The 25150-nt window shown below is 40.5% G+C and overlaps 1 protein-coding gene across 1 annotated transcript in view; it reads right to left on the reverse strand.

The window, feature by feature from the left end:
• ARSB (arylsulfatase B) overlaps nt 1-25150 on the reverse strand; it is a 122736-nt gene that overhangs the window by 87213 nt on the left and 10373 nt on the right. Inside the window, exons 2-4 of the mRNA XM_089484697.1 lie at nt 19107-19293; nt 15052-15242; nt 13695-13902 (exon numbers count right to left, since the gene is read on the reverse strand). Coding sequence (XP_089340823.1) covers nt 13695-13902; nt 15052-15242; nt 19107-19293 — 586 coding nt within the window. The remainder of the gene's footprint in view (nt 1-13694; nt 13903-15051; nt 15243-19106; nt 19294-25150) is intronic.

Genomic DNA, 25150 nt, shown 5'->3' on the forward strand with positions numbered 1-25150 from the left:
GTCTTCCAGGTTCTGTTTAAAAACCTCCAAAGAATGAGACGCCCCCACACTCTGAGGAAGTGTATTCTACTGTTGAAATTCTTCCTAATGTAAAGGTTAAATCTCTTTTACTGTAGTTTTAATCCATTCCTCTATGTCACTTTCTCTAGAGCATCAGAAAATAAGCTTGCTCCATCTTCAGTGTAACATTTCTTCAAACATTTAAACATGGCTGTCATGTCACCTCTTAACTTTCTCTTCCCCAGGGTGAACATATCCAACTTCCAAAGCCATTCTTCATAGGGCATGGTTTCTAAACCTTTCCCCATTCGGTGGTCCTCCTCTGGACAAGCTCTAGCTTGCCCAGAACAGTTCACAGTATTCCAGGTGAAGTCTGATCAAAGCAGAATAGAATGGTACTATTACTTCTCTCAGTCTATAAAAAGCCCAGGTGGTACACTGGTTAAATGCTGGTGCTGCAGCCACAAGACTGAATTAGATCCCAGGACTCCAAGGATGACCCAGCCTTCCATTCTTTCCTTAGGGCCCAACAAACAGGCCAAAATAAAGCTGCTTCGGGTCACTTTGAAGGTATGCTGTTTAAATGATACACACATCTTAAGAGGCCAGAAGCTGTGCCAAAGCTACGCTCCAGTCCTTAGAACTGGAGCGTAGCTTTGGTGCAGCTTCCGGCCTTTTAGGACGCATCCATCATTTAAACAACATACCTCCAAAGTGACCTGAAGCAGCTTTATTTTGGCCTGTCTGTTCAGGCCCTTAGTCAGTAAAATGAGTACCCAGCTCACAATTACAGTCCTACGGTTCTACTTTAGTTGCCATGGTAAAATCCTATGGGATCCTGAGGCCTGTAGTTTGGTGAGTCACTGGAACATTTTGGCTGAGAATTCTAAATGCCCTTCTCTAAACTGCCAATCCCAGGATTCCATAGGAAGTACAATGGCAGTTAAAGTGGGATAATAGTGCTATAATTCCTCGGTGCAAACAGACCCTAAGTGTAGCTACTCCTCCATATAGGCTTGCCATATCCCGCCTGGGGGCAGGACTTTCCCGGTTTGGGGCGGGGCCACACGGTCCTGCCCCGGTTTGGCCCCTCCCCCGGGACCTCCCCCCCCAGCAAGGCCCTGGAGGCAGCTCCAGCCCTCCCCATGGCTGTGTGCCACCCTCCCCGCCTCCCTGCCTGACTTAAGCCTAGAGAGCAGGTCTTCAAGACATCTGCCACTCAGAGCTATTGCCAGCCCACTTGGTATATATACCCTGCAAGAGGCATTACTTTCAGGTTACAGTGAGCAAAGAAAAAAAGGCCACCAATCGTTCCTGTTTCCGTGGGAGTCTAAATGCCTCATCTTTTAAATGTCTACCACTCAGTATTGTTGTAATTCTTTATCACAGGGTCGTTTTTGAGGCCCTAAACACCTTTCCTTGTAATATGCAAATTTCTCCCGAAGCTGACCAATGGGAAAGAAGCAATCAGCCCTCCCCTTGGGTTGGTTTTCAATGGCTTGGAAGGAAGAGATTTTGCCTTGCAAGTTGCTGGTAAATAATAGAAGGCTTTGGGGTTGCAAAAGGCTGCAGAAATAGTTTGACCCCCCCCCCTTAAACATCCATGGCTCAGTGCTATGGGATTCTGGGAATTGTAGTTTCTTGTGGCACCAGAGCTCTTTTGACAAAAGGAGACTGAATGGAGGCGTTGCCTGGCTGGGGGCAGAGCCTCTTGCCAGCAGTGAGAAGGCTGCCATGATGAGGAAAAGCAGGGGCTCCTCTGGTGGTCCTGGCCACTTCCCTTGGCTCCCTCCCTCCTCCTCCTCCTCCTCCTGTCAGAGCTCATTCACACTCCCTGGCTTTTCTCTCCCCCCCCCCCCCCTCTGCACTTTGAGACCCCTTTAACTGCCAAAGCTCAATGCTCTGGAATTCTGGGGTCTGTGAGGCATTTGGCCTTCTCTGTCAGAGAGCTCTGGTGCCACAATAAACTACAATTCCCAGGATTCCATAGCACTGAGCCCTGGCAGTCCAAACAGTGTGTTTCGGACACAGAGATCCTCCAAATGAATCCAGTCCCTAGCTTTTATATCTCTCACACACACTGCAGGAATAATAACCCACTTTGAGACTGCTTTAACTCAGTGCTAGGGAATCCTGGGAATGCTAGTGTTTGGGAGACATTGAGACTTCTCTGTCAGTGATGGCTCTGAGGCCACAATAGACTACAATTCCCAGGATTCCCCAGCACTGAGCAGTCTCAAACTGGACCATTTCCTCAGTGTGGGTGCACCTGGGGAGGCATTCTGGGCACTGCAGTTCAACTACGTTTGGAGGGTTATGGGACTCCCTGTCAGAGATAGCTCTGGGGCCACAGTGTACTACAGTTCCCAGCATTCCCCAGCACTAACCCAGGACAGTTAAGTCACTCTCAAACTGGATTATTTCCTCAGTGTGGATGCAGCTTTGGTGAGGAACTCTGGGCATTTCAGTCCAGCATTGTTTTATTTCTGCAGTGTGTTTTGGACCAGAGACAAGGTGACCAGGCATCCTCCTCCTTTTCCAGGACATGTCCTCTTCGGTCAAATTTCAAAAGGTCCTCCATTTGGATCATGGCTAAGAAGCATGGATTTATAATTACATGGGTGTTTTTAGCTTTTATTTTTGGCCATGTCCTACATTTTTTTGCTTGGGTGCCCTACATTTTGGGGTGAGGGCATTGGTCACCTTGGTCAGAGAGCTTTCCAGGGGTTAACTGCCATTCTGCTGTGGTGCTGGAACAAACCACCATTCCCAGAATTCCATAGCATTCAGGCAAGACAGTTAAAGTGGTCTCAAACCAGATTATTTCTCCAGTGTAGATGCAGCCCAAGCCTTTTGCCTCTCTTATGCCTGAGATTTCAAAGCCCAGCCTTGGCACCACAACAAACTACAAATCCCAGGATTCCATAGGATGGAGTGATGAGAGTGAAAGCAGTGTGGCAGCAGCCTAAGTGTGCTTAATGCAGTTCTTAAGATGGTGCACCTCTTGCCTACAGAGTCTCACAAGACTTTTTTGTTGAACAACTTGTACCCATTAACTCCATTTCATGTCTCCTTTATTTAGTGGGGAGGAATACAGACAAAACAAGTTAAAATGAAGAAAAACCAAAGTCTCTTGACCAAAGGGTTTGGTTGTGGAATAAGCCTCTGAAATATGCAAGAGGCAGTGTTAAAATAAAGCCATGTTCAATGCTCAAATGTGCTGTTTGGAATGGGGAGAGGGGGGTGGCCAGAAAAGGAAGTACATTTCCGTGATCTGTCTACGAATAATGTCAAAATGTCCTCCATTTTGATCATGCCTAAGAAACATGGATTTATATTAACATTTCTAAAAAAGCCTCAATTTTTTTGCGTGTCCTCCATTTTTTAAAAATGTGTCCTACATTTGAAAATGTTGTCCTGCATTTGTCCTACATTTGTCCCGGTTTGGAGGTCCTCACTTATGGCAACCCTACCTCCATAGCCAGTGTTGACAAATGATCCAACTGCTAGAGCAGTTGGGTTTTGTGCAAGAAGCTAAAGGGTGCACTATCTTGTCCTTCACCCCTGGTTGGAAATGCCACAAGGTAGCCCTGAACTATTTTGATAAGTGCCATCCTGGCTGGATATTTCCAGGTGTTGTACCGCAAAGCTGGGATATTCCTAGCAACCTGAACACTGCTTAGAAACCACAGCCAGCTTCTCTTTTGATACCCTTTGATATCCCTTTGTAGTTAATGGGCATGGGTGTCCTTGGGATATCACTGCACTGTAGTGGGTAGCTTGTGCCCACATAGCTAATAAATAAATAATAAAACTTTTATTTATATCCTGCTTTTCTGTGACAAGACAATCAAAGCGGCTACAACATGTTAAAATCCACATTTACAAATTTATGTCCCAAATTCCCCCCCTTAAAACAGGATTAAACAAATTACAATTAAATATCTATTAAAAACACAATAAAATACAGTGAGGACAGAGCGGTGGGCTGATACATGATGTGAGGGGCAGTTATTCTGTGGCCTGGCACTTTTATTCAGGAAAGGCCTGCCAGAAGAGATCCGTCTTGACAGCTTTTTTAAAGCTGTCTATGCTGGCAATTTGACGGATCTCATCTGGCAGACCGTTGAGCAATTGCAGAGAAGGCCCTCTGGGAGGTAGCAGTTAGTCTGGTTTTTAAAGGCTGCAATAGATTCCTCCCAGAGGACCTGAGGGTGTGGGGCGGATTACATGGAAGCAGTACATATCTCTGCTTTCACATACATGGGCAAACTTTCTCACATGCTAAACTTGTCTAGGAAAAATGTGTGCAAAGGAGGCCTAAATGCTCTTTTGGTTTATAAGGATAAATTGCATTGTTTTGATCAAATCCAACCAAAAAGGGAAGGAATAAAGTGGGTAAACCTTTTGCTTGTTTATTGTAAGTGGTTTGTGACATTGAGTGCAGACAGGCATGCACCAATGAAGTTTGGCTTAAGCCAGGAGACCTGATTAATCAAACGAGAACACAATCAGCTTTTGAGCTGTGGTGACAGATCAGCTTGTTCCTTGTCAAGAAAAAGACAGGCTATTAATTAACTAGAAAATCATTTGATGGTTTTAAAACCTCAGCAGGCTTGTAGCAAGTCGTAACATTTCACTGTCTCATTCCACACCATTTACGGAATCTGAGAAATTACACAGAACACCTAAAGGCGAAGCTCTTTAACATACAAGAAAAACAGAACCGCTTCCCAGGGAATTATATAATCACAGTTTTTTTGTGGGGGGGAAAATATGGTAAAAATGCACTGCTCAGGTAGCAGGGCATGGCAAATGTAATATTTATTAATAAACTTGTCTTAGTGCAGAGATGATGGCTAGTACTCTATGTTAATACAAAGTGCAGCACAGTTACTGAATATGTATTCTAAACACATGAACTAAACTGGATTCAGTAGAATGTCTTTCTTCCAGTACAGAAAAGTCCCATTTAGAAAGTGCCCAGTGGCTACACCATGGAGAATATCCATTTTCACCTACAGTGGGCCCTCGGTATCTGCTGGGATTTCGTTCCAGGATCCATTGTGAATACCAAAATGTGTGAATGCTCAAGTCCCATTAAATGGAAGTTGAATAGTGTCCCTTCTATGAAATGGCAAAATCAAGAATTGATTTTTGGAATGTATATATTCTTCAGTATTTTCAAGCCATGAATGCTTGAAACTGTGGATTAAAAAAAATCCATGGATATAGAGGACTGACTGTATTTCCCTTTCTCGTAGCAGCTACACCCTTCGCTGCTCTCAAAAGACTCATTTTGAGTTTCACTAGGGCTGGAGACAGGGGGCAAAAACCACCTCTTTCTTCATCCTGAGAATGGGATAGCTCTACTAAGCCAAAAGTCATTTGTGAATGGAAGGAGCTCTTCTCCCTCCCACAAGAGGCTAGGCTGACCCCCTCCCTGCTCTCGTTTCATTGGCAGGCAAAAACTTTTCTGTTCAAGTAAGCTTTTAATATGTAATATTACCCAGAGAAGTTTCTTATTGAGGTGTCTGCTTTTGTATGTTTTTTAATGGTGTGACATTTTAAATTTAGTACAGTTGGCCCTTTGTATCAGCAGGGGTTTGATCCCCCCACCATGGATATTAAAAATTGTGGGATCTCAAGTCCCATTATTGTCAATGGATGCCAAAATGTGTGCATCTGTGTTGGTGCATCCATGTACACCACCACCATTCCTAATAATGGGTCAGGGCCATCTGCGCATGCGCCAATTCACAGATAGCTAGCTCACTGATACAGAGACCCGACTGTATGTTTTTAATATTTTATATTTTTAACTCATTATATTAATGTGATGCTTTCAATTCTGTTTTTAAAATTGTACTATTTTTAAGTACCCTTTATGAACTGCCATGAGTCCAATTTGGGACAAAGGTGACATATAAAATAAATAAATATATAAATAATTTCTGTTCATGTGTAGGATATTCTGGACTCAACTTGCAGAAGAGTCCAAAGTTTAATTTCAATAGAATTTGCTTATGAAGGAATGTTTTTAAGAGCATCATTACAAAGAAATACATGGAACAATATATCAATACAATATCTGCCCCTTCAAAGCTCTTTTTAAGGAATGGGATAACTTAGAATAGGGGAGAGTTGGGGAATAAAAGGCAGTGCTTAAATATTTCTTCACTTCTCACTACTTTAATCTAAATCACTTTCCGAGAATTAAATAAAGTGGGTGAAACCTTCCCACAAAACTGCATGTAATGGTTGTTTTTAACAAACAACCAGAAGAGGGGCCAAAAATGTCAAACCCAACATGTGAGCACAGGGGTCAAACTCTCTGACCTCTGCTTTTTGGCATAATCCATATCTAGAGTTCTGAACAGCAATTGATATTATACATCAAATTCCCATTTATTTTGACTGGATTGTGTGTGTGTAATATAAACTGATGGTTGAAAGGGCCCAAACTGGATCAGGTGCCTTCTCATGGCTATCTGTTAGAAAACAAGTCTTCCACATAAGCCTGGAGCCACGTGATTAAGCTCATGTTAAGTTTGATCCTGTAGCTTTCCCAAAAGATGAAGAAGGCAAAGGATGTTGGAGATTAGTTCCATGTGTCTCCACTGTAACTAGAAGCTTTTAAAAGTACATAAATGTGAATGCTTGTATGTATGTGTTTTCAAGTCACCTGTTGACTTATGAGGACCTCATGAATTTTATAAGGTTTTCTTAGGCAAGGAATACTTAGAGGCAGTTTTGCTAGTAGCCTAAAGCACCTGGTATTCATTGACAGTCTCCCATCCAAGTACTAACCAGGGTTAACCCTGTTTAGCTTCCAATATCAGGTGGGATCTGGTGCCTTTAGGGTATAAACATAAATATGAATGCAATTAAATGCACAGATCTTGGGCAACCTGACTGAACTTCATAACATAGGCTCTAGTCATAAAACATATTTCTTCTTCTTTCTTTCTTTCTTTTTCTTTCTTTTTTTTGGGGGGAGGGGGCATGTAACAGTGAACCATGCCAAGACAAGACTACTTAATTGTATTTACTGTTTTATATATTTATAAGTGTTATATTATATACTTTTATTCTCAGTTAAATTGGACTGAAGCTGCTACAAAGATTGATGACAGCCCAGCTTCGCTACAGTAATCAAACAAAGTTTATTGTTCTTTTACAAAGATAAGCCATCAGACCAAGGATCATGTTATAGCTTAGTATCATGTTTCCAAAGGTAACCTGCCGGTCAGATGCCCTTGTAAAACCCACAAACACTGCACAAAAATAACTGAGATAACTTACTGCTTGCTCTCAAACAACTGCTGAGCAGAGATACAGACCCTTTGGGCATGGATGCTTCACTGACTACCACAGCTAACAGCTACAGATAGGTGCAGTCCTCATAATCAGTCTTTACAAGCATAAAACCCAACCATCACCCTCAGCTCAGAAAAATCACTTTTTGGATTACAATGGCCATGTTGGTTGCACAGTTCTTTGAGCTATAACCCTCCCCCCAAAGTAGCTTTCCCAAGTTCTTTTATCATAACTCTTTAAGTTAATCATACATTGTGTGAAGTGCTACTTTCCTCTTGTCTCATGAGGACCTACTGCCAATCAATTTTATTGGGCGACCCAAATTCTCTAGTAAAAGAGAGAAAAGCTTCTCTCTGCCACATTATCCACACCCTACATAATTTTATAAAACCTTTATCATGTTTCTCTTTAGTCACCTTTTTTTTAAAAAAAACTTTAAAGCCATTTAATATTTCAGATTAAAATTTAAAGCTACAGCAATAAGTTAGTAAACCAGCAACAAGAAGCATGTGGCATCTGGAATCCCTTTTGGCAAGAAGAACCAAGTCCATCTGACAAGTCTGAAATCTAGCTATCTATATTAGGCACAATAAAAAGAGAGACTAAATATGCCAAGAATTATACAGGGTGGTGCCAATAAAGAATGTCTGAATCTTTTACTTATTAAAAAGGCATGGGGTTGTGGACTGGATTTAAGCAGGGGGCAAGCCTAGAAGGAATCCAGGCTTCTCATCTGTACATTTCAGTTTGGACAAAGCATTCAGAACCAAGTGCCAAAGATAGCAATAAAAGCATGTCATTTATTTTTCATTATTAGTTCTTAAATTGTGTGGGTGAATCCTTTCAGAGCTTATGAAAGGGAAGGATTAATAAGTATTTACTACAGCTATGCAACCTCTATGAAAGCTTCAATTCATAGCTCAACCAAGTCAGTTAATTTCTGACCTCTGGCATTCCTGCTGAATCGAACTCTTGAACTTCTGCACTGAAGGATTTAAGGCTCTCTGTCTCTGTATGATGCACATGTGCTTGTATTCTTGTCTATGCAGAATCAGATCAGGCTCCTGTATACTAAAGTTGGATATTTAAAAACTGAATCAAAGACCTATAACCCACATACAGATAACTTAAAGTATGTATAGTTTTTATTTTGCCACCAGTTTGAACTCCAAAGCCATTATCTTATGTTAGCCATTTAAAATTGATAATTTCAAAACTGGTTGTATAGTATCTGCATAAAGAACATGATTCCCTCTAAAAGCTAAAATAAAGAAGAAAAAAAGAAGAACTTGTAAAGAGACATACAGATACCAAATACATTCTGGCCAATATTTATTTATTCAAGGCATTTATTTACCATCTCTCAGTCCACTAGGGTCCCTGAAGTGATGCACAATGGCAGGTTGAACTACTGTTCACATGTGGGCATGACCCCTTTTGTTATAGGTTCCTGGCAAAGAAACAGATGAAGCTCTTCTAAAGAGCACTGTGTCTGCGAATCAGGCTTTGCTCTTTCCTCTCCTTCTAACATGCTTAAACTCTTGGAGATAGCACCGAAGGTTCAAAAAGAGTATCCCTTCTATATCCCCACCAGTGAAAAGTAATAGCAGTATGAGCTGGATCCATGGGAGGATCTGGAACCTCTCCTCCTTTGACAGGAGCACATACACTTCATATTTTACAGATGAGAACCAGGATACATGTGGCCAAATAAAATCAGAGTGTGATCAAAATGATGAAAGTCATTAATGAGGAAGAATATATAAACTAGGGGAGGCTGCAACAGTTTATTTTTGACTGAGCCTATTGGGAAAGGCAAGATTTTGACCCCCTCCCCCACTGATTTAAATGACTGCAAAGTACTTTGAACTCAGTTTGCACCAACTGAAGTAAGCTGAGGACGGAAGGGGAAAGTGGGAGAAAAAGAGAAACTGGGACATTTTAAAAGCTGCTGAAAAAGTAGACTGACAGAGGATTAATTTGGACTGTCCCTGTGGTAAAATTTAAAATTTTAACTTAAAAAAATTCTGGGGGCTCTCTTTTCTCCTGCCACTGAACTTCACACCACTCCCACTATCTCTTAAAGCATTTTAAAGGGAAGCAGATGAATGCCACAGCCCATTGCCAAAAGGTAGGTGTTTGAGGGGCAGAAGTGTCAAGCCCTTAGGGTGTCTCCTGATCCAGTCCGCACCCCCGTAATGATACAACTGATTGGGACATCTGAAAGGTATCTATAGCAGAGCACATGAGGGGAAGTAATTTATAAGGACTCAGTGAACCCTAATTTATAACCTAGCTTAGTTATGAAGTGTTCATAAGATACCCAAAAGTCTGTCAGCCACAACCACATTACTGTCCACAATACAGCAATATAATAACTACATTGGTCTACCTTCAATGGACGTTCTTTCTGATACTCTCTTTGGACCCCTAACATATCCTATATAAATGCTAGGTGTTAAGTCACATGTGGGGGAAAGACAGCAATAAATGTAGTCCTGTATACATGCCATATATATTGTTGTTATATATCCTATTTCTTTTGCTCCAAAAAGCTGAAGACAGTGTATGCAGAATAATATTTTCCTGAATAATCTAGTGAGTCAGACAGTGTACATAATACCCTTTTCCTCAATAATCTAGTGAGGCAGGCTATGTTCAAAGATAGTGACTAACTCAAGTTTGCCAGCGAGTTTTGACAGAGGGTTTGAACTTGGATCTCTCAGCCCTAGTCAGACTCATTGACCTCGGTACTACCCCAACTCAGGTTGTCAAGAGGACCTTCATTGCTACAGCTACCAGAAGAAGGCCTGACACAAACTGTCTCCAGGATGCCAAATAGGAACAGGATGCTGACTAATCTGGGGCAGCTGTCCGTGGAAGAAAACACACATTTGTTTTGCTGTCCTTGGAAAAAAATAGTGTGACAAACTCTGGGAACTCCTAGTAGAAGTAGTGGAAAATAAAAGGGCTACATTTCAAATAAAGAAAATTTAAAAAAGTAACACTAGTCAGAGTGGAAATAAGTTAGCATATGGACTCCTAACAATATGAACACAATTCTCAAAAGAGAAGTCCTATTCCACTCTTGTGGCATCCTCTTCTGGCCAGCATCAGATACAACAGGGACAACCTTTCATATCTTGGGAGTTTATTACATGGAGGAAATCCCATGCAAAAACGAGATTTAAAAGCTGAAAAAAACCTGCAAAAGCAGGTTGATTTTCACAGAAATTGTTGTTAAACTGGTGTTAACCAGAACAGAAAGTAAAAAAAACCAAAACCCACTCCTTTTTACTTTTGGGATTTTCCAAAATTAAAAAAGGAGTGGCTTTTGTCTACTTTCCGTTCGGGTTAATATTATTATAACAACGACGTTGTGTGAAAATCAACCTGCTTTTAATTTTGAGAAATACATTTTGATAAATACGTGGTTAAATAGTTTTTTTCTGATTTAAATCCCCATTTCTGCACAGGATTTCCCCCTGTGAAACTCCTTAGAGCCCTTTCATATTGCACAATCAATAGTGCAATAGTACCATTTTAACCGCCAAGGTAACATCTTTTGGAATCCGGTGGAGCACAGATTCATAGATCTGTTTAGCCACCAAAATGTAAATCACAAAAAATGGTGAGGGCTGGTGAAAGAAAAAAATGTCCCTGGATGCATTTGGGAAGAAGATTTTACATCATCTCCAGAAGGCTGAAATTGTTTTTATTTATGCAAGGCTTTGTTGACCTGATTGTTTCATTTCACATGTACATATGGTTAGATTTAGACAAAAAGTTTGAAATTTACTGTGTTTATTTTTGTGGTATAGGAACCTATTCCTATTTTTTCCCTGTCATTTCTGTCTCTGGTACCAAAGTTTCTGTTAAAGAAGTAATGTCTAGGAACACATCTATTTTGTTAAGTGTATAGCTAGTTAAATAACCATCTGAGGCTGCATCTGCACTGCATAAATAATCACTTTAACTGCTATGGTTCAATGCTATAGAATTCCTGGAACTGTAGCTTGTCGTGGCACCAGAGTTCATTGACAGTGAAGGTTGAATGTCTCACAAAACTACAGTTCCCAGAATTCTATAGCATTGAGCCATGGCAGTTAACTTGGTGTCAAACTGGATTATTTCAGCAGTGTGGATATAGTCTGAATGAACCAACCAAATACGGTTGCCAGCTATCCCTTATTTAAGGGATATTCATTATCTGAAGCCAGAAAGCTTGTTCTTAACAGGGTTGGCAGGTGTCCCTTATTATAAGGAACATAACTGATTCAAGTATTGGAAAACGTTTCCTTTTATATTGACCTGAACAAGATGCCCAAAATTCTGTTATTTTGGGGTGCTGGCTCTTGCAAAAGTAAAAAGGTATCTTTAAAATGTTTTTGTTGAATAGAATCATAGAATCCAGTCCAACTCTCTGCCATGCAGGAAATCTCGATCAAAGCATCCCCGACAGATGGCCATCAAGCCTCTGTTTAAAGACCTCCAGGGAATTTATAAATGCAGACAACGTGTTAATCTTACCGAGAAATACATGACTAGGTTAATTGAAATCAATAGTTTAATTTGGTATTTAGATAGAATGGAAACTTATTAATAACTACCTCCTGATTGTCAACCCTGCAAGCAAATAATTTTAACTGTCTCTTACTGCTGTTTTGAAAACTTTGTCACAATACACTCAATGGCTCTAAGTGATGCCCTGATATTTGATGACACTCAGTGTACCAAGTATGATTTTTCTCTTGTTATTACTACTGCCATTAATTTCTAAAACAAAATAATTTAACAAATATATTATTTGGGGGGCTATAACTTACCCAGGCCAGTATAACCAGTGGGAGTCTGGAAGGTGTAGTCAGAAAGCATATATTTTCTGACTTATGTGTATAAAAAGGAAGGGTCTTTTTACTCTGTTCCAGTGTCTTTGGATGTGAGACTGACAGTACACCTCCATACATGTCCAATCAGAAGAAAGCCCTCCCAAGTAATGATGGTAGTTGGGGGACAAAGGCAGGATGAAGGATATTGCCTAAAGCCCAGGAGAGTAGATGCCCATATGAATGAGTAATAGAATGTAGCATAGGAATCAGGGAAGACATGTGATGAACTGGTCAACGGCACCTTCATAAAGATGGGAGGGAGAGGGTTAGATAGTGTTGAATTATGTGTAGTGTGCCAGGAAACCATTATGTCTATTCAACCCATTAGAGATGGACTGGAATCTGTGGATACGTTCTAACTGGGCACCCTTCATCAGCTCATCACACAATTCCAAGTGGGGACTGACCAAAGCAGAATATAGTGGCACTATTACTAGATCCCTATGTGCACTGATTTTCCAGAGTAACAAGGCTATGGCTTTGAATTCTAACCATATGTAAACCAAAGGCTTTCATGGCCGGCATACATAAATTTTTGTGGGTTTTTCGGGCTATGTGGCCATGCTCTAGAAGAGTTTATTCCTGACGTTTTGCCAGCATCCTGGATACTATATACCCACTCTCTTCCAGGTCAGCATTCTCTGAAAATGCCAGCCACAGATGCTGGTGAAACGTCAGGAATAAATTCTTTTAGAACATGGCCACATAGCCCGAAAAACCCACAAAAAAACTACATATGTAAACCATCCTGGGAGGGTTTTGACTGAAGGGCAGGGTAAATAAACAAATAAACCTAGAAAACAAACCTTCCTCAGTCTTAAAAATCAAACTGTGGTTGGTATAAAGCAGGGATATTCACAGATATTCAGAAGGAATATATTATCCAAATAAGGGGCAGAAGGTGGTTTCAAACATTCTTTGGTTGCTTTAAGTTCCAGGACTTCCAGAAGGTGAATAATGCTTTCAAGAAATAATACTTAAGGCACAAAATGGCTCTCACTCTTGTTGTTTTTGTGGACCTCACTGACTGCTTTTTCTACAGTATACAGTATACATTTCATACCATTTAAAAAGATTTTTAATTTTTTCTAATACAAATAAACACTGACTGGCAACCTGTGCAGCAGGTACAATATCATAAACTGACTTTAAAATATTGTAAATGATGAGGATTCACGATTATGGTTAGAAATGACCAAGCCGATACCAAAAACCTATCTTTTCAGCCTGGCAGTATCCACAGCATGCTCCTTGTCATGAGATTCTGTAGGGCAAGGAGTTGTGGCAGGACCCCAAGAGGTCTCTCCAGTTGCTGTTCTCAGGGCACCCACAACTGGCAATGCAACATCTCTGCAATTCTATCACTTCACACTATTCCCTTCCCCAGCCATGATACCATTATGCCAGTTAAATATTCCAGCAAGATAATTAAAAATGTAATTATATATGCAGCACATGTCTATATATATAATTATTCAATTTTACCTGTAGAAAAAATGAGAACAGTGTTGTCCCAAAGTCCATATGTCTTCAGGGCTGCAGTGATATTTCCTACAGCTTCATCCAGAATGGATACCATTCCTGCATATTTGCGCCTCTTTTCATCTTTAATGAAAGTGTATTGTTCTATGTACTTCTCAGGTACTTGAAGAGGCTCATGGACAGATTGTAGAGCAAGGTACAGAAAGAGAGGCTACAAAATATACACAAAGAAAGATATCACAGCATTAAATGCAAGAATCAAAAGAATGCCTAACAAGCTTCCACCTGCAACTACTTCTATTGTCAAGAATAAGGAGGGTTTTTTAAATGAATTTCTATTTTTTGTGCTTTTATTAATAGACATGATCTACCCCAGGCTTCCTCAATCTAATATCCTTCAGATGTGCTTGATTACAACTTCCTCAATAAAATAGATACGGTGGCTGGGATGTGTATGAGATGGAGCTGTAGTAAACCACATCTGGGTGTGTGTGTTCTCAATCAGAGAAGGCTATTCTTCATTTTTTATTTCTTGATTAGCTTGCCAGATGATGTGAGTTATTGGTTGGTAAACAAATATTGTTAATTTTTTAACAATGTCCTTCTACAAGCATATTATGACCTCATGACAAGAAACCATCCACAGCAAAGCCCTGTCAGTTGATCTCCAAGGGGCACGGTGTTTAATAAAGGATTTTAAAAACTCCTCCCATTTTACATCCTTTGTTCTAGCAAAGAATTATTCTTGCATTCTGTACTTGCCCTCAACATTTAAGATTTTATGGAAAGTTTTTATACAAAATTGTACAGTGTCCTTACAATAATGGAAGATACAAATTCTTCTATGAAGATAAATCATGACATTCTGTGTACCATGGGCCCTTGGTATTCACTGTGGTTTGGTTCCAGCCCCCCCCCCCCACCATGGACACCAAAATCTGTGGATGCTCAAGTCGCACTATATACAATGGCACAGTAAAATGATGTCCCTTATATAAAATGGCAAAATCAAGGTTTGCTTTTTCAATTTTATTTGAGAAATATTTTCAAGCTGTGACAGATGGAATCTGTGGATGCAGAATATGTGATTAAGGAGGACCAACTATATTTCTAGGTACAAGCAGAAGTTAGGAAATTTCCCATTTTTACTGGTCATGTTGGCTGGGGGATTCTGGAAGATGTAGCCCCCAAAAGGTGTTTCTATACACACTGCAGGTATGAGACCTTTGTCCTAAGCACATTAGTTAGGTGGCTAGGCACAGAACTATAGCCCAGTGTCTTCTTTTGTGTTTAATCAGAATTGCATCAAAATGTATTAATACCAGCTTTATATGTTTTAAGAAAAACAGAGAAAGGGTACCTTCTCTGGTTGATGATTTGCTATGAGATCTAGTGCTCTTTGTGTAAATATATTAGTAGAGTACATATTTTTAAATCCAGCTGCAATTTCTTCTCCATCTCGAAGATCAAGAGCGCACCGGGTTACATTCTTTGATACGATGAGCACACAGCGCTCATGAGAATAGTAATTTTCACTTCCAAGAAGGTACCCTAACATAAAAGGAAAACAAAGTAATCATATCCAAACATCAAAAGAACAGTCATAAAAACAGAAATGACAGCAAGAGTCACAATTCTCTTTTAAATTCACTGAAAAAGTAGATTTGTTTATGAAGCCAGGGAAGGGGTGGGGAAATGTGGAAACAACATGTTAAAAATAAAATAAAATGAGTCAACAATTCATTTGGCAATATATTTTGTAACAAGTGTAAAAATCCCCTAAAACAGTATCAACAAATGCATACTTGATAATGTATAAAAGCAGCTGAATTATGTTTTTAAAATTAGCATCATTTGGTAAACTGCACAATGCTTATAGAAACAGCTGAAGATAACACTGTTGTGCTCTTTATATTCACAGGGTACCATACTGATCACAGTATTTTTCCTGCAAACTGTACAGGTATGCACATTTCTGATCTGGTGCTGACACCAACTGGTGAATAAGGCAGTCACTGTTCAGGACTAACTACCACCATTTCTAAATTCAAAATCCACAATACACATTGATGATATCTTTATTGGGTCAAACAGAAGGCATGAAAATCATTACACTAACTGTTGAAGGTTGCTGGTTTCTTCATCAGGCAAAGACAGCAGGGAAAAAAATCATGCAGGGGAAAATGACATGTTTTAGTCATAAAAGCTCATAAGTCTGCAGCTTGTGGTTTTGGATGTCACAGTGAGAGTGTCATCATGCAGGCAAAATACTCACCGCTTCCCCACTTCATAAAAAGAGGTGGAGGAGCAATAGGGAAAAGGGCTGTAAAAGAATGCCATAAAATTTCAGTTCTCCATCGCAGCCAAAAAGTATCTTCCTGTGAGACCTGTTCCAACCTGCACCAGTAAAGCCCCAAAGTCCTGTAAAGCTCAGCTATCTTTTTCTTTTCCAAATTCGGAAAGTCCATTTCCAAATGTAATCTTTTGACTGCTACTTTATCATGAGTCAGTGATGAGAAATTAACACAGAGATGACCTGCAGTTTTTTCAAGGGGTAGTGGATACTCTCCTGAAATATTTTCTACTGACTTAAGTGCTCTGTCAGCTTCTAATTTGGCCCTTTATAGCATTTATGAAAAGCTTGAAATAAGTAACACATATGAAAGATTACACCATGCAAGCCCTTTATTTTAGCAAGGTACATTATAAAACCACTGAGGAGAGAACAAGCTTGTTTTCTGCTGTTCCAGAGAACAGGATCAGGAACAATGGGTCCAAGCTGCAGGAAAAGAGATTCCACCTCAACATTAGGAGGAACTTCCTGACAGTAAGGGCTGTTTGACAGTGGAACACACTCCCTCGGAGTGTAGTGGAGTCTCCTTCCTTGGAGGTCTTTAAGCAGAGGCTGGATGGCCATCTGTCGGGGATGCTTTGATTTGGATTTCCTGCATGGCAGGGGGGTTGGACTGGATGGCCCTTGTGGTCTCTTCCAACTCTACGATTTTATGATTCTATGAAAACAAACACAATTCTTTCCCTAAGAATGGTCATTGCCACACCCGTTCACCTTCAAAACAGTTATGCCTCCTGCAAAGCTGGAGCAGTATTTTGCATACAGCAGGATAACAGTGTGAAACATTCTTCCTCAGTACAGTCTATATAGCCATTCAAAAATATATGGATGATATACAGGTCTCCAATTTGACCATTATGACTATTATACCTGTCAGCTTCTCCCTCACTTTCCTCTTACTTTTGTGGGTTCCACTTCCACCACTGTTATTTCCATTACACGGTTTCAATACAAATTTGCAATCAATTAATTACTGAATGTTACAAATTACAATTCATAACTGGCAGCCTAGGAACAAAGTGATGCAGTAGCTGTAGACCAGTGGTTCTCAATCTTTGGCTCTTCACATGTTTTGGATTTATTTCCCCATATCCTTATGACTGGCCATTCTCTCTTGTGTTCTTAGGAAATGAATTTAAAATATCCAGAGGGCAAAATGTTGAAACAACTACTATAGGGTCCAACATTTTTAAAAAATCCTCAAAAACATTAACTTGGTTAATGCGTTAGCAAAGGTTTCCAAGGTGGAGAGCTAATCAACAGTCTTAAGTACATATTGAGGGTGATGTTGCCTAGCACCTAACTTGGGCTAGAAGGTTCTCTCTAACTTCAGACTCGTATAACAAAATAAGAGTCCTACTATTACACTGCTGTGTTTCCCTGTGTATCTTTGTAACATCTGATCTGCCAAGCCTTATACCCTAACGTACACCCTGAAAACATAGAAGATGGGATTTCTGCAGGTATTGTTTGTCACATAACCAGGTAAACAGGTAACCAGCAACACCTGCTGAAATGTCATCGTCTACACAAGTATTAAAGATCCAGGTGACCTTTTCAGTTTTCACTTGGGCAACCCCACCCTGAAGACAAGTAGGCACTTTCTGCTCTGTTGTTGTGGATTAGAGGTCAAGGGTGTTATAATGTTGTTAAAGCTACTCTATTCTGGAATTATGTTCTACACAGGCCAAAACATTTATGCTTATTGACACTGAGTAAATAAGATTTCTGAATGGAAGGTAGAACGGGGGGAAATGATTCAGTCGACATGCATAACATATGTCAGTTTCATTATATTTGTAACATTTTTATGGTCTCATGGGAGATTACTTTTGTCAGCCACAGAGAACTCAACATACAAAGGGTACATTTCTATTAGCCCAAACAACCTAACATGAAAGAGCAGTTCTCTAGCTGTTAACTTATGCCACCCATCCACAGTATTCAACAGATCTGACTTATGATCTCTTGATGGTCTTCATTTCATCACAGTTGAGAAGAGAGCATGCAAAGACCATAACACAGTAGAAGCTCAGGAATGTACATTTAGTGTCCCAGGTAAGGATTTTTGGACACAGGGTGCTAGGACAGCTGTGCTCACAGATATAAACTAATTAAGTAAACTAATGCTTCTATGGCTGCATCTAATACACATGTGGTCCGTATGGCAGCATTCTAGAAACTATGGCGCGTTACAGACCACTGAAAAGTGGCAGCCTGCACCCGCCCCTTTCCCCGCTGGACCGGGGCCTCAGTGGCCAGAGCGGCAGCCACTGAGGCCCCGATCCGCCGCTTTCCAGGCCGCAGGAAAGCAGCAAAAGGCCACTTCCCCGAAGCCTGGAAAGGGGTGTCCTTGGGGCTTCAAGCCCCAAGGACACCCGCAGCGGCGGGGAGGAGGAGAAAGGGGCTGCTTGGCCTCTTTCTCCTCTGCGTCGCTGGGTGCAGCCATCTAAAGGCTGTGCCCAGCGATGCAAACCTGGAAGGAGCTCAGAAACAGAGCTCCTTCCGGGGCCGCGGAAAGGGTGCACTAAGTGCCCTCGTGCGGCCCCACTACGTCACAACTGCACCACCCCGTTTAGAGGCAGCGCAGTTGTGACATAGTAATGGCGGCGGCCGTGTGGAACGGCCACGCCATTTTGTGCGCGCTCCGCGCGTCCTAGGATTGGAGGCATCCAGAAAGGATGCCCCTTTCTAATCCTAGCACACGCGCGAGCACACACTTTTAGGGCCGTCTGTAACGGGCCTATGTCTTTAAAAGAAGGCCAAGTAAATTCCTGCTGACACATCAGGTTACTACACTTGCACAAATCAACTCTTTGAAATTGTCCTCTGTACATAGCTTTCCCATTTCCTTTAAGACATCCAGATGTTGTTGTATGACCAGTTTTCATCATACCTGACCAGTGGCCATGCTGGGAGAGGCTGATGGTCAGTGGAATTTGTTAACCCCTAAAGGCCTGTTTATCCCCCAAGTTTGCTCTAAGTAAACTATAAAGCCATAGCAAGTTCTAGAGGGTGGTGGTATTGTAAATAAAGGAAGGAGGAATATTTGTGTCACTTACCAAAATAAGTATCAAACCCTCTTCGGGTTGGAAGGCATTCCTTTCTGTACATTCCTAGATGCCATTTCCCCACCATATGAGTAACATATCCTGCTTCTTTAAGAAGTTCAGGCAGGAGCTTTTCATCCAGTGGGACACAGCTGGGCTGACACGGCCAAATTATTTCATGCTGTAAACCTGTATGGATCTAATGAAAACAAGTGTACCTTGCATATTTGCTACAACATAATGTGGTGATGCTTCTGCAGCAACATATTTATCTCTAGAGGAAAGCCAATCTGAACGTTCCTAAATCAATCAACACAATTTTACATGTATTGCATCTGAGAAAGGTTATGAAGATAAACAGCAGCACATGCTTAGGATGACAGCAGAGGTGGGGTGCGAATTTTCCACTCTGGGTTGGGGCTAGATATCAATTTGAAAAAGAGGCAGGTGAAAATTAACCTTCCCATCAACCCTTCCCTCGCTCCCTGTTCTCCACTAGATCTCAAAAACCTCATACAATGTTCTCCTGAATATTGAGAAACCTAAGAGAGAAGAGCAGGTGAAGGGGCAAAAGGCTGAGGGAGAAAGGGAAGACTGAAGGAAATAAGTTGGAGGCACTTTCTTCTCTATTCACAGAAGGTGCTTCATTATGTTTTTCTACATATGTTTCCTACCACTCTGCAGGTTCACTGATCCTCTATGTATTTAACGGATTCTAGGGACAACACCTACATAATTTTAAAGTAGATGGTGAAGAGATCAAAACAGTTCAAGATTTTCCATACTTGGGCTCAATCATTAATCACAGAGGAGACTGCAGTCAAGAAATCAGAAGACCAGGATTTGGAAGGGCAGCTATGAAAGAACTAGGCAAGATCATAAAGTCTAAAAATATATCATTAAATCTCAAAGTTAGGATTGTCTATGTCACCGCATTTCCCATTTCTATGTATGGTTGTGAAAGGTGGAGAGTGAAGAAAGCTGATGGGGGGTGGGTGGGGAATGAACTCATTTGAAATGTGATGCTGGAGAAGATGTCTGAGAATACCATAGACCATTGAAAAGGCCAGTGAATGGATCCTAGAACAGATCAGGCCTGAATTCCTCTTGGAAGCAAAGATGACTAAAGTGAGGTCATATTTTGGGCATATCATGGGAAGAAAGGACTCACTAGAAAATACTATAATGTTTAGTAAAGTGAAGGGCAACAGAAAAATATGAAGGCTGCATTCCAGATGGATAGACTCAGTCAGAGAAGCCATAGCCATGAATCTGCAGGAGCTAAGCAAGGCAGTTGAGGATACAGTGACTTGGAGGTCTCTCATACATAGGGCTGCCTTGGGCTGAAGGCAATTAACAAAAAAACCCCAAAGGGTCAACATCCATCTGCCATCTTTAATGATGAGATATCTGGATCTGACCCATAGAAATTGCCTGGCATGAATTGAAAACTGGGTTATTACCCAACTAATGAAAATCTGTTTGTGCAATCAAATAAATGATTACATAGAAGAAAGTTTCACTGTGTTCAATGCGGTATACTTCCAGATTAAGTTCATAAGCAAATGCAGCATGTATTTTTGTCAAAACAAAAATTAATCAAGTAACTACCCAAACTTTCATAAATCTGCACAAAATTCAAATTAATCCTTTGTTGTCAGATAATGACTGTATGCCCCTCTGTAAACATCATCTTAGAAAACAGGGCCTCTCTTGATTATGCCAGCTATCTGCAGATTTAAATACATTCTTGTATTAAAATTTAAATTAAAACAGTTAAAAATCAGCTGCCTGGTCTATCTGAAAGGTTTAAATTGACTGATCTAATCAAATGGCAAATGCTACTCCAAACCAACCTTCCTCAACCCAGGTTTCTTCTTTATATCTACAGCTCAAAGCAGACCCATCCAGGCATGATGGAATCTGTAGTACAAAACATGTAGAAGGACCAGGCTGGAAAGGGCTCACAATTTGATCACTTTGGCCCTGTACAGATGGGCCCTTTGTGGCGTGCCCATGACGTGCTAGGATTGCCTCAGGGCGGCGCGTGCATACACCCCGCAATCTTAGCACATGATGAGGGCATTGCAGCTGTGCAGCACCACCCACATGGCGCACACAGCTATGATGTTGCAGCTGCGCAGCGTCCAAACAACGCTGTGCAGCTGCGATGGCATCGGGACATCTTTATAGGTTTGCAGCGGTGCAAATGCACCACAAAAGGAGCCACTTTTTAATGATCCTTTGTTGCTGCACAGCAGCATTGCGCAGTTTGGTTGCTGCAGCGCTGCTACAGAGTAAAGAGAGGCGCCTCCCTGGTGCCTCTTTCTGGCAGTCTGTACCCTGCCTTTGTAACTAAAATAAAACTTAATGCTCATGGCAGTGTCAAGATTTTCAACTCATCCCCTTCACAGTTTTCTCTATGACAGAAAATCTGCTCCAAAAAGTTGTCCAGTCTTTTCTGGCAGATTCTTAAGGTTTCTGGCTGGTTGTAGGAGGGAGGAGGTATTGCACCCATCTTGCCTGCACTTGCTAAAGATGCTTTTGTGGGTACAATGGCAGCAAGGGAGACAGTGTCTGTCTCCAATATCTTTTAAAATGTTTGCACCTTCACCATAAATGTTTCGGGGACAGTCCATTCCTCTCCCTTATCATAGCTTTTTCCAATCAGGCATCTCCAGATGTGATAAACTCCCACAATCTAATGGGCATGATGGCTAGGGATGATGGAAGTCATCATCCAACTCTTTATGATGATGTTAGGTTGGGAAAGATCGTCATATTGATTGTTGTGTTCTCTTAACCAAGGCATATGGATATATTTTTTCCTGACATACATCTACAGGGAGACTTAGCACATGCTGAACAGATGTCTTATGTACAAAATATGATCTTGGGGATGCTGCTGACTTTAAAATCATTTGAAGCAAGCCTTGCCCTGCGTAAACCAAAGGGAAGCTCCCATATCAATCTCACGTTAACTGGTTGAATTAGACATGTTTTGAAGTGTATCTGCAGAGCTCCTCCTGCAAGTGATTAAAGACATCTGTTTGTCATAACACACAGTAAGTTATGTATCCTGCACTTAGAATGCTTTGTGATTGGTCACTGGAAGATAAACATGAGCCAGATTTACATATCTGACTATTGAGTCTCTGTTGGAAAATAAATTTAAAGTTAGCAGATCCAGGGGCTTTGGGAAGGTCAAGGCAAATTGGAAGGGACACAAAACAGCTTGGGGAGCCTACATACAGCCCATGGGCCACCTGATTCCTATTCCTGCTATACATACACATTAGCATATGGGAATCCGAGCAAATTGTGTCGCTTTCCTCCCGTGTTCTTTGGTGAAGCATTTCCTCCTTTTTACTGATGTCAAAGTAGCGACCGTACCTGGGGTCCATGCAAATACATCTCTTCATTCAATTACATAATGTAGGCCACCATTATTAGACCTATGAAAGAGATGGAGACTTTGAAGAAATTTGGCCTTCCAAAAGTTGGAAATCCCAAGAATGAATGGCCTTATAATCAAACTTGTCATCTGGAGGTTATACGAGTGCTATTTATTAATAAAAACATTTTATTCCACTAAACCTAATCTTAGCTCGTCATCCAAAACAATGTTCACTCAACTTCATGTATGATGTTGCAAACTTTGCACAAAGTCATTTCCTAAAATTGAAGTTTTAATTAAATGCAATTTTGTTTCCAGCTTCAGGACAGCAAACCAGAGAAGTGATAAATCCTTGTGTCTCATTTTTTCCAGTCATAGTTCTATTAACCTCTTTTGCAAGGCAGCATTTAAAGAGGAATACCAAATGTCTCATAATTAGCCAAAATTAGATCATGTAGTAAAATAGATTTTTCTATCAGCTAAACATAATAATTAAAGAACTGAAAAGCTTGAAGATTATCCAAACAGAAGATTCTAGCTGGCTCTAAAAAGTAAAGATACAAGGAACTACTGAAACTGAACATAAACATAAAATGGAAATAAAGTTTTTAAAAAGAATTCATTGTTATTGCCAGACAGCCAGAGTATATTATTTGTTTTCATTTACACATGACCTATCAACCATTCAGCGACAGCCAAGCAGTGTGTTTCATGAATAGCCAAATTATTCAAAATCTTAAAGAAAATAGAGCATCAATTACATTGCTTAGTTTTCTTCAGATAAAAAGTACCACCCAATATCCACTGCAGATGTTGAACTGATATAAAGGCTGCAATGGAGGTGCTCCAGTCTTTTGGTTTTATTTTACTTGTTAGAAACTTAAGAGGTAAGTGGTCAAAACTGTCACAGCACTTCAGATCTGATGCAGGATTTATGATCAGTCATAAGGCAGGAATACAAGTAATTATCACTGAATTAATAATTTTCTAGCTCAGTTTTTAAAATTGAAATTGGGATGGGAAAACAAGTGACACCTTCCTTTTGCCTACAGCAGTATACAGTACATTTTAAAATGCTCAAAATTGTTTTCTTCTGATTGTCCAGCTAGCCCTCTTTAGCAAAAAGAGATGTTGTGTCATTTGTGAGGGAGGGAGCAAGCATCTGGTGTAAGGTTTTCATGAACAAACAATGGGATAAAGTCAGTATTACCAACCAATGCAATAAAATATCAATTTTCAGTTTTGACTGGAAAACAGATGGCCAGGCTGAACTGACATAGGAGGCTTTTTATGTCAGGAAATTAAATGGGCTGTAAGTGCGTGTGTTTTTGTGTATGTGTGTAAATTTCACTAAGACAGAAGGAGGAAATGGAAATGGCCAACAATCCAGCACTACAGATTAAGAGTTTTTAAAATATATATATATATATTGAGTTTTCTTCTTTAGTTTATGGCTTACAGTCAACTGCTCTTCCCAGCTAGAATAAGTGGGAAATGGAGTAATTTCCACTAGTTCAATTAGTTAAGCCTAGCTGAGATAAGCACATAAATTTAGGCCTATATCAACATAAGCCATATCAGGATAAACAACGGAGAGGCAAAATGAATAAGAACAAAATGGCTCATCAAGGGAGGAGAAAAGGTTAAGAGCTACCCACTAACCATAGCTTTTGCTCATAACTAGAATACATGAAAGAGTTATAGAAAAACAGATAGAACCTGATAGTTGTTGGCATGGTCCAGAATTTCAGTGTTTTCAAACAAAATGTCATGCCCGGGATGGTTTGTAATGTGTTCTGCTACCGCTGAGTTATTTTGGCTGACACAATTCAAGGAATCCGTGATTATTCACAGATTTGAATAGTATGTTCTCTCTAGGCCCTCCAGTGCAACTGTACCAAACGTTGACCATAAAGTCATGATGGAGGACCTAGAGATTTCTATATAAGACACTTCTCTATGCATTTGTAGGTATCCCAGTTTCATTCTATGGACAATGGCTGGTGGATGTTGCACTGGAGGACCTAGAGATTCCTAGAAAGGTGTTCTCTCCGGTAAAAAAAGTGTTGTTTATTTATTTGAGATTTAACTTTTATGGGAGTCCTGCACTCCTAATCCCAGCAAATGTGGAGGGTCCACTGTACTGTCTTTGGGGACTACAGGCCTAGAATCCCTGGGCAACATGGGAGATAGTGGCTGAAATCTAAGACTACCACTTCATAGCATAAATCTCCTTATGTGGCAATTATGAGCACTACTCGATTCCTAAGCTGAAAAGAAACAATGTGCAACACACATCAATGACTAGGTGCCATTGTGCAGTACACAATGCACAACACACAATGCATAATATAGGATGTGCAAAAACAACTGGCAATGGACAATCACAATATGAAAAGACAAGGCAGAAAAGTTTGCATGCAAAGCAGGATAGCATGCAAAGAATATGTCCCCAACTGGATGTCAACCGTAGTAGGAAAAGCTGTGGAGTAGCACAGTTGAGCAAAGGCACTCAGGCTCCCATCATCCAAATTCCTAGTTTGAGACTACCAGTGCCTTACACAATGTCTTATCAAGACAATTCCTATGTCAAAAAACTTTTGTTTTAAATCTGATGAAAGATATCTGTACATCAATAGGGAGGAAAATATATTTGAGA

Source organism: Sceloporus occidentalis, unplaced genomic scaffold, assembly GCF_023333645.1.
Source record: "Sceloporus occidentalis isolate IW3139 unplaced genomic scaffold, rSceOcc1.0.p SCAF_1, whole genome shotgun sequence".
NCBI lineage: Eukaryota > Metazoa > Chordata > Lepidosauria > Squamata > Phrynosomatidae > Sceloporus > Sceloporus occidentalis.